This window comes from Cynara cardunculus, assembly GCF_001531365.2.
Source record: "Cynara cardunculus var. scolymus isolate 2C chromosome LG 9, CcrdV1, whole genome shotgun sequence".
NCBI lineage: Eukaryota > Viridiplantae > Streptophyta > Magnoliopsida > Asterales > Asteraceae > Cynara > Cynara cardunculus.
The window spans coordinates 11,127,862-11,138,557 of NC_037536.1; the positions used below are offsets into that span (position 1 = coordinate 11,127,862).

At 32.7% G+C, this 10,696-nt stretch overlaps 1 protein-coding gene across 1 annotated transcript; it reads right to left on the minus strand.

Moving 5' to 3' along the window:
- Positions 1-3,284: 3,284 nt before the first annotated feature.
- Positions 3,285-4,165, minus strand: LOC112518555 (osmotin-like protein). Its single transcript, XM_025126290.1, has one exon. It carries the CDS (start codon positions 4,162-4,164, stop codon positions 3,433-3,435), a length of 732 nt encoding a protein of 243 aa, XP_024982058.1. The 5' UTR covers position 4,165; the 3' UTR covers positions 3,285-3,432.
- Between the last annotated feature and the right edge of the window lie 6,531 nt (positions 4,166-10,696).

The following is a 10,696-nucleotide window of genomic DNA, read 5'->3' on the forward strand; positions in this document are numbered from 1 at the left end:
ATATACCATAGCTTGAGCAGTCAAAGTCTTTTGCTATAAATGCATAAATGGATATAGGCTACATATGTTGAGTAACCCATAAAAGGTCTTGGAATATCTTTGTTTATCTATTTGTGGAATATAAATGTGTGATTTGATAGTACAAAGAATGCGTTCGTCATCTTGATATAGATGGTTCTAATTCGTCAGATAAATTAATAGGAATTGATGGGGCCTACGTACACAAGCGGTTAAGCATATGGGTGTAAATTGGTCGAGCTTTTAACGTGCTATTCGAGCTCGAGTTTAATAATTCTCGAGCTCAAGTCAATCTCGAAAGAAAAATAATACTCGTTTAACTTAACGAATTGAGCTCCATGGCACCAATGTTCGACTCGGCTCATTTGAAAACTCGATAAAAAATTTCGAGTAGAGTCGAGCTGAGCCATTCAAGCGTATACTTTTTTGAGTGAGACATGCTCATATGTTAATAAATCATACAATAAATATATCAACCTTGAGTCCATAAACGAATTAATTAATCACGAGTTCGATAAACGAGCATCTAGCTCGAACTCGAGGCTTACGTTGAAAAAGTTATTCAAGCTTGAGTCTAGTATTCTTTTTCAAACCGAGCTCGAATAACCTATTGCTCCATTGGGATCGACTTAACTCGAGAATGAGGCATGTTTGATGCAAAGCGAAGAACTTTTACAAGGCTTGATATGCCACAAATTCTTCGGAACCATATCACATCTCGAATATGATTGAAATATCGTTATTTGAGACAATATTTTGTAAATACATAATTATCCACAACAGATTAACCATTTATTTTCTGATCCTGTAAAAAAATATCTTGTTTTTTCAGTAATTTCTAACATCAAATGAACCTCTTAATATGGTTCGAGTTTAGATAAAATTTGTACCATCTGTCAATGGAAAAAAATGAACACATCTTGTAAGATTTAAATAAAGTTTTTTATTTATTTATTTTTGAAAGTAGAATATGTATTTTAATAATATAGACCTAAAAATATTGATTTTGAAATTATATTTTCTGAAGATAAAATAAAGAACATGTCAAAATTAATATAAAAACGTAAATTAAATATATTAAATATTTTTATGGTAAATAAATAGTTACGATGGCACCAAAAAATTGAGATCACATAATTTCATCATGATTTGAATATAATTTATTTTAAATGACAACAAATATTTTAAAAGCGAACTACAAGGATGATGCCGATTGGTTTAAGTTTGGACTCCAAAGTTCAAAAGTGTCTGAAGATCCCAGGTTCGAATCCAACGAGGAATAAAAAAATATTCTTGTAGTCACAGAGATTCAAATACGGTGATACTGGTGATTATCCTGAGATTAATCGATTCGCATAACAGGTTAGATATCTAGGTTAATCGGGAAAAACAATTAAAAGGGGACTGATTTGATAACAAGATTTATTTATAAAGTGTGTTATGGTATTTATGGGTTTCAAACATTAATGAAAGAAAAAATGGTTTGGCAGATTTTTTTGTTACAGTCCAGTCGAATCCACTGACCCCAGATTCCTTTGGACAATCACGTGATCACTTTAACAAAACACGCCCAAAATATTGTTGTCACGTACACATCGTAAAAAAAAAACAAAAATAATAATTAAATAAAAGAGCATAAAAACTGTTAAATCATATATGAATTTTATACTAACGATCAATGGAATCGTGTGTGTAACATGGTCAAAGTCGCACGAATCACATGTGATTTTATATTAAAATCACATGTGATTCAACCGTTTTTTTTTTATTATCTTATTTTATTATTGTTCTCATATGAATATTTGATATTTTCTTTAAAAAATAAGTTATTGAGTATTTTAATTAATATATAATCCTTTAAAATATAGATTTGTATTTTAAAATTTCACGTTTAAATTTAATTAAACAAATTGATATAAGGTAGTTTATTTTTTGTAATCTAACTTTAAAGCTTTGTTTTTATATCTGAGATATAACACCTGTAAGTAATGGGTACCTAGTTTATATTTAAAAACACATTGAAGTTAAACATACATCATTCGTGAACATCCTTGCCACCTCATCGTCCTCCGTTCTCTATTATTTATCTGTCATCGTTGAGCCTTATCATGGATCTCCTTTTTGATCTTTTTGTTTTTTGGTTCTCCATCTTTTCTTATCTTCAATACATACTCGGTTAAATTGTTATAAGTATAGAGAATCAAAAGACAAAATGCCAAATAAAAAGGAGGGATATTGATGGCAGAGGATGGGCTTGTATAGAGTACAGACAACAATGAGCGATGTCATTATAGGAGGGGTTGAATAGTGTATGATTTGAAAGAAAAAAAAAAAAGAGTAAGGAACCGTTTATCTAAACACTTACCCAGTAAGCACTTACCGGTAAAATTCAACATTATCTCTTACTTACCGGATAAAATTTTATTCACTAAAACGTATCGTATGCAATAATTTATCCCGGAAAGCGCTAACCATGGTAAGACTCTCCGTCCTCTCTTACCAGGTAAAACTCTCAATTCTTGCTTTCGCTCTTACCGGATAAAATTTTTAGTTCTTACCATATTCATCCGGTAAAGTAAAGTCAGTTGGTAAACACTTACCTGGATAAGCGTTTGGTAAACGACACCTAAAACCGATTTAAGATTTTTTTTATTTACTTTAAAATATTTATAACCAATTAGAAATAACTTTTTAGAGTTAAAAGGAAGTAGGTAACAAATTTTAAAAAAAGTTGGAAAAATGATTTAAAAAAAATAGTGACCTAATCATTAATTTTAAAATGGAAAACGTCATTAGATTTTTCTATCTATAAGACATCACCAAAATAAAGTTTTGATGCAAATTAGTTTTTACAACTAGAATGGTTTGGTGCAAAATAATTGAGCTATCAAAATGATTAAAAAACTCTTTGTAAAATAAAATATAATTATTTGTTAATTGTTTATAATGAAATTAAGGCATTTAATGGTTAAAAAAAGCGCATGATATAAAATCATTCAGAGTTTGCAGATTTTTTTACCAAACAAAATTTAATTCTTAACGATTTAAAAGTTGTCTCTTAATAAAATTATTAAGAAGTAAATAAACAATTCCTACCGTGAATAAAGATGACTGTGCATTAGTTTATAAGGAGCGGGAAACGTACGATGGTGGGACGGATCAAGTCACTCTTGTCTTCTTCATGTCAAAATCAATGGTGGATAAACGTTTTCGATTCTTGTGTTATTTTCATAATCTTCAAGAACCTTTTTCTACTTTTTTTAATATAATAGGAACAGAAAGATTCCCATAAATAACATTCATTACAGTTCCAACTCCGAGTACTAACATTACACAGACAACAACTACATCTAAAACACGCAACCCCATCTTCTACAATTTTTTATTCAGTTTCTTCATAAACCCTAATCGCCATTAATGGCAGAAGATTACTTTCAGCTCTTTTGGCGACGAACACTCGTGCATTAGCGACGGACTGTCGTGGGCGTACGCAAAAGTCGCCGGACATGCGTGTTTGAAGAAAGCCGACCACTTTGACAGTTTACACGTTTGCGCACTGTTGAAATGTCCACGGCAGCAGAACTCGTCGGTGTTAAAGGCTTCGCAGCCGCTTTTGCAGGCCACCACGCGGCCGTCGGAGTGTTTCTGCAGCGACCATGGGCAGGTGGCGAGCAGATCCGCTTTACAACCGACTACCGGACACGTGCCTTTGCCTTCGTGGGGGGTGACGGTCATGGGGACGTTGAAGCCGTCGACGAGGCTGACGGAGTAGGAGGACTGGTCGTTGTGGCCGTGGTGGAGTGTGAACTGAGCTAAGGTGGCGGGTGTTGCGCCGCCGAGACCGTTGCACTCGAGTTTACCACCGCAGTCGCCGGTGGCGCAGGTGAAACGGCCGCTGCGGTGGATGCAGCCTGTACGGGCCCATATGCGGCCGGACCAGTGGGTGGTTGGTGCTGGGAAGGAGCGGTGGGTGCGGGCGTTGAGAGCAAATCCGCCGCGTTCGAGGACGGGGTGGCCGGCGTTGGGTTGGATGGCGGGCCAGACGGTGAAGGGACAGTTGTTGACGACTGTGAGGATCATGGTGGCGTGGGAGAGTGGGAGGAGGAGGAGGAGAGAGAGGGTGGTGATGAGGGAAGAGGAAGCCATGGCGGTGGTAGCGGTGGTGGTGTGGAGGGATATAGAGACAAAGGAGGTGTATATATAGGCGTGAAGAATGTTATTATGCCTGGTCGACCTCTTTCTGGGCCGCGTGTGGGCTTTCTTTCTTTTCATGGTGTAACAGTAATAATGCTTTTCTCTTTGCTTTTTCTTTTGGTGGTTTCAAAGAAAACAAAGTGGAAAAATAGTAGTTTCAAATACAGTTGTAAACGACATGAGACAACTTATGAGTTATTCGAGATAAACTCGGTTAACAATTTATAAGAGAAGACCTTAAAATTGCATAAATTTCAATGGATAATCTTTGTTCGAGCTTGATTCGAGTTGGAGTTTGAGTCTGATTCGAGTTGGAGTTCGAGCTTGATTCAAGCTTTAAACGAGTTCGAGTTTAAAAATTCAAAATCGAGTTTAGTTTTTAACTACTCGCGAGTTTTCGAGCCGAATTCGAGTTTGAGTCGATATATAGATACTCGAGCTTGACTCGCACCATTTATGCCATCTGGTTTCAAGATAAAAAGAGATGATTGTGAAATGACTAAAATAGCCGGGACTAAAATTATATAAATATCATGTTGAAAATTACAAATTAGTTTATTTTTTGAGGTTTGAACGGTAAAGAAGTTTATAAGCTAGTTGTTTTGATTCAAATACTATTTGAAGTAACGTTTCAATAAGCTTTAAAGTTTTTTTATTTTATTTTAGCTATTATTTTTATTTTTCAAGTTAGTTTCTTAACATGTATTTTTGGATAATTTATATTGTTATCTAATGACAGAAGGATCGTGTGAGAATGAAAGTTATGGTGAAATCGTAAGAAGGGATCTGGACCTTTTGATTAGTGTGTAAACAAGCCGAGTCAATTCGAGTAGCAAGTTATTCGAGCTTGGCTCGAAAAAATATCAGGTTCGAGCTCGATTAACTTTTTCAAAATCAAGCTCGAGTTCGAATAATTTTTCATTGTTTGATGCTCGTTTATGAGCTCGAATTCGAGATCAGTTAAGTCGTTATTTACTCAAATTCGATGATTTTTATATTTTGATTTTATAATTTGTAAATATATAAATATGTTTGAATCGAAAAAGTGTATGCTCGAATGGTTTGCCTCGACTCGACTTGTAAAGTTTAATCGAGCTTTCGAACAAGTCGAGTCAAACATCAGTGTTATGGAGCTCGAGTCGTTAAGTTAAGCGATCTTTATTTTGTGTTCGAGATTGACCAAAGCTCAAGATAAATGAGTTCGAACTATAGCTCTTTAAAAGCTCGATCGATTTACACCCCTACCCTTGAGGTCGTGATCATTTTTAATCTCACCCCACCATGAATTACGGTCATCACAGGAGTTGATCCGTTGCATCTCGATGCACCGAATTAGTGTTGATATTCAATTATGATTGATCCAAAAGTGAGTCATTTCTTACTCTTCTCATCATAACTTCCATTGTCACTGGAACTCATTATCTAGTTTATCATAGTTTTTACCAAAAATGACTGGGTTATCAAACAACAACTAACTTAGTTGCTAACTTATCAACTAATGTGACAAGTATTATATTATAACGTTTAGACAATCTATTGTAACGCTTTTAGATAGGACACTTTATAGTTTAATCCTATAAATCTAAGTTTAAATATTATATTAAGATGCTTCAATAAGCTAAACGTTCTATAAAACTAATTTTGTTTCAGTATAATAATTAATGTTGAATTTTTTATTCTTTAATAAAAAAAAGTCATATATATATATATATATATATATGTGTGTGTGTGTGTAGGATTTGGTTCTAGATTTCTATGGACATATATGTATAGAGTCAAAGCCCTATGTTAATAAACGAATATAAAAGGGCTTCTGTTTTTTGATTATCTCATCAAGTTTCGGACTTTTGCCTTGAAATTTACATTTCTACTTATTTAATAGAAATATGGTTGATGGGTTTGTGAGCCTATGGGTAATAATATCCTTTAATGATCCTAAGCAAAAACCTATTATCCTAAAAATTTGATATGTATTTATTCGTAAGTGTTTATCGTGGTAAGAATCGTCGCTCTCACTTATCGGATAAGACTCTTTGTCTTTGTCTTGTTCTTAACGGGTAAGATTCTTGGTAATTATCATATTCGTCCGATAAAATAAAATGACTTGATATTCACTTGCTCGAATAAGCGTTTGGTAAACGACCCATCAATGACAATATTTGAATCTATGTTAAAAGGTATCTATCCTTTGGAAGTTGGGACCCTCATTAATTCTGAAAAGAGTGGATTATGTTTTCTATCCCTTGTGTTTTGTAATAATTGTGATTTTTATTTTAATGGTTTAGAAATTATGGTTTCTGATTAATCGTTATTTTCATTTTTATAATTTATAATATATTGTTATTTTGGTCTTATGATGTATAATTCTTTAGTGTTTTGATCCCTTATATTTTAATATATGAATTAACTCAGGGACGAAAATAACAATAAATTGTAAACCATAGAAACAAATAACCACGGTCAATGATGTGGCACAATGGTAAATTAAAAATCTTTGCAGAAATTTTCTTGGATTTTTGTATTTTATAAAATCTTTAATATGTTAAAGGCTCTTTGACTTAGCGGTATCGTAGTTTTTGATCTTCTAGGAAGTCAGAGGTTCAAACTTCACCAAAGGTGAGAAGTGTCTGAGTTTTTTTTTGTTGCATTTGTCGTATATAAATATTATATACTTCAAGAAAAAATACGTAACTTCCATTGTGTGTCGGGTATTTTAGTAATTTTACATGAATGTTATACTTCAAATTTATTATCAAGTCTATCCATCTTATTCTACCTTTTTTATATTTAACTTCAAACTATTCATCTCCATGCTCTTAATTTTCATCTTCTTCTCTCCTGTTGATATATATTATACCCCTTTCCTTTTATTTTATGATGGCAGTTTGTCGGTTTCTTAGGTGGGTTTTTTATACTTCTTTATATGTTTTTTTTAGGTTGTGATCGAAGAAAATTGATCCTGATGTTTGTGTATCAGGTCAATGGAGAAAGAACGCAAAGTCACATTTTGATACCGTTTAAACAACCTCGACGACAACCGTTTTCATTGTCTAGGATCATAGGTCAACCAAAGATTTAGATTAAAACCTTAAGACAGACAATGATTTATTTGATCATCAATTTATGGATAACATGAACTTATCATCGGTACGTACGATACTTATCAACCAAACTTCACATAAACAATTATTGCTAATGGTGCGGCCTTGGGTCATATTTAAATCTTCTCTTTGCCATTCGGGCTACCCATTATAGCGTCCCTTGAGAGATGCACACTAAAAACGTCAGCTTTCACCTGGTGAGTTCATTGTTTTCTTACTTGCTTTATGACAATAAACAATCTAAAAACATTTAATTTAATTTGTTTCTTCATAGAAACCTTTTATCTTCAAAAATAAGACATTGGGGTTGTTTGACAGTTGTTGAATGGTTTGGTGCAGAATGATTAAGAAGCTTTCATGATATAGTGCAAAATGAAATAAAATTGTTTGGTAATTGTTTACAATGAAATCAGGACACTTAATGGTTAAGGGATGCTCAAGATACAAAATCATTCAGAGGGTTTTACAATCATTAGGAGACAGACTTTTTTTTGTCAAACAAGATTCACATCTTAATGATTCATATGCTGCCTCTTAAAGGAACTATTAAGAAGTAAACGCTCAAATTATCTAATTATTATTTACTTGACGTATGTACCCTCAAATTATCTAATTATTTTGATAATTAAATAACTTTATTCCATTTTACATTATTAAAAATAATAAAGTCATAAAGTAACCAAATGAGCCATGGGCTCATGTGGTCCAACTCCAACATATACATGGCTAACACTTAACACATGCATTGTGGGTTCAAAGACCATGCTTCACACCGGTGCTGACCCTCGCGGGGTTCACCATCAAGATATTGATACAACTACGATGCCGACTCTTTGCTTATTTTGCATTTTGACCTCAAGGCGATCCGACAACGTTAAAGTTAACTTTCGACTGTTTTTATATTTCTTTTTTCGCACAAAGTACAAACGGTCTATACATATTGGGTTGAAAACCGCTTTTTGAAACGAGTACCCAAGGAATGGTTTCTTACCGAAACGGAAATGATAACCCCAATATTTTCTGCCCGATTTATCGAATCCAAGCACCACAAGTCTTGATTGAACTTCCTTCGAGCTTCCTTTTCATTACTACTGTTTATTGATGCATATTACTTAAAATTCAAGGTTATAAGTAAATGGTGTGTAAGTACAACTTACTAAAGCTTTGTGTTTGAATTCGTGTAACTAACTGCAGATAAACATAATCAAACAGAGGATAAACATCTCATTTTAAATACAGAAAATCTAAAATATAATTAGGAAAAACATTGAGTTTTAACAAAATACTTAATTATTAACTTTAGAAAAAATTATATTATTCAACCAAAAATAAAAAAAATGAATTAAAGAAAAACGCAAAAAAAAAAAAAATTTAAATACTTAGTTAGGTACTAATATCATTTTTTTTCAAAATTTTATGATATTTTCATATTTATATTTTATTTAAAAATAAAAACATTATCTCTTTCTCAAAATCACATAAAACCGTATTATAACATCGACTGAGACAAAAATAAATAAAACGAAACATTAAAGTTGAGATTTATCTCGCTGTATTGTACGAATAAACCTGAGGATCGTGTTTTATTTTATCTGTGGAGTGTAAAAAAGTTAGTGGGCTACTTGTTTGGATTAAGCGTATATAAATCATTGGGCTTTTACTATAATCAGGCTTGCCCCCATCTCTAATCTTTTTCATTGTATCAATTTAGTTTAGATTCTGTTTATTGACATCTTAATAAGTTTGATGGAATTTACGGTTTTTTCGGTCAGTTATACATGATTGTTTGTTAGTAACTTAATGATATAGAAAGTGACTTATTCAGTAATCTTTTTGGGGGAACTTTATGAAAAAAATCAAGTTTTTATAAACATGTCCCTTCTAATTAAAAACACAACCATTCGAAACAAAAAACTTTTCAATCTATACAAACAACTTTATCCATACATAAATTAATGGAAAACCAACCAAACAACCTCTTAGTCGATGATGAGGTTATTTGAGCTGGTCAAGATGGACCCAACCTGGCTTGGGGTTGTTATTTATAGAGTGATAGCGTTCATTTATAGTTTGACAGTACAAGACTCTGGTTATATTTTTATGAAATTTCAACGCCCAGCTCGAGATCGTTACAAGATAAGTTTTTAAAGTTTTTTAAAGTTTATTACAATTTTGTCTACTTAAATATATTATTATTTAAAGTGTATTTTAATATTAAATTTCAAAAAGTTATAATTATAAAAATTATGTAGAGCCGACTAATCTTAGGACGACCACCTGCTTTGCAAATAGCCCAGAGTCACCGCATTTGAACCTCCGTGGCCACAAGGGGATTTTTATTCCTCCTTGGATTTTAACCTGGGACCTCCTAGTACTTTTGACCTTTGAAGTCAAGCTCAAATATATCAGAACCACCTTGTAGAGCATTTTAATATTAGATTATCATGAATTTTTTATTCTGAATTTGAAGGGAATTTATTGAATGTAAATGAGGAATTTAAGATGGAGAATCCAATGTGATTTATTCATGCTCTGTTAAAGGTTTTTTTTTATGAAAACTGATGCGCGAATATGTGATTTGTTTTGAGACTAAATGATCATGGTTTTTAATTACACACAGTGATGTGATGTGTGTGTTATATCGTTGAGACCGATTAGATATACACAAATGAGACCTAGGATCGGAATTAGTCCAAGTCCATCTTGAAAAGAAGCGGTTATATTAAGACCCGGGATCAAGACCGATCCATGTCTAAAAGTAGAGATGGCAACAGGGTCCGGGATACTGGGGATCGCAATCCCCATCCCTGCTCCTTGTCCCCATCCCCATCAAGGAACAAGTTTCCTTCCCTGGTTACAAAATTTATTTTTCTCTATAAATATCTTTATAAATGTCAATTACACGTTTAAGCGATATATTATTTTAAAACTTTAATTAACTAACTGTTAATGTTTGCTTTTGAATAAGACCAGTTCAAAAATCAGTATATCAATTATAATATTTAATAATTCAAATTTTATACATTTATGTTGTTATATCACCAAAACTTTCTACGAATAATCAAATGAATATCATTATATCTTTTGAAAATTTTCTAATCATCAAAGATTGATTATATTGATTAGAGTGAATTGTGGATTTGGTCCCTGTGTTTTGATATTTTTTTACTACGGTCCCTATAATAGTATGTTTATAGTGGATTTGGTCCTTTTGGTATTCAATTTGTTTCGGTCATGGTCCCTGTGACTAATGTCTCCGTTAACTCTGTTAAATCAAGAGCGATTTTAACCTTTTGCCTATTCTTTTGTTTTTTCTATAAAAAAGTATAACTAATATTTGTATACACACATGTATTATATATATATATATATATATATATATA

Coding starts and splice junctions, on each gene's coding strand:
- LOC112518555 (XM_025126290.1), bottom strand. CDS start 4,164: ATGGCTTCCTCTTCCCTCATCACCACCCTCTCTCTCCTCCTCCTCCTC.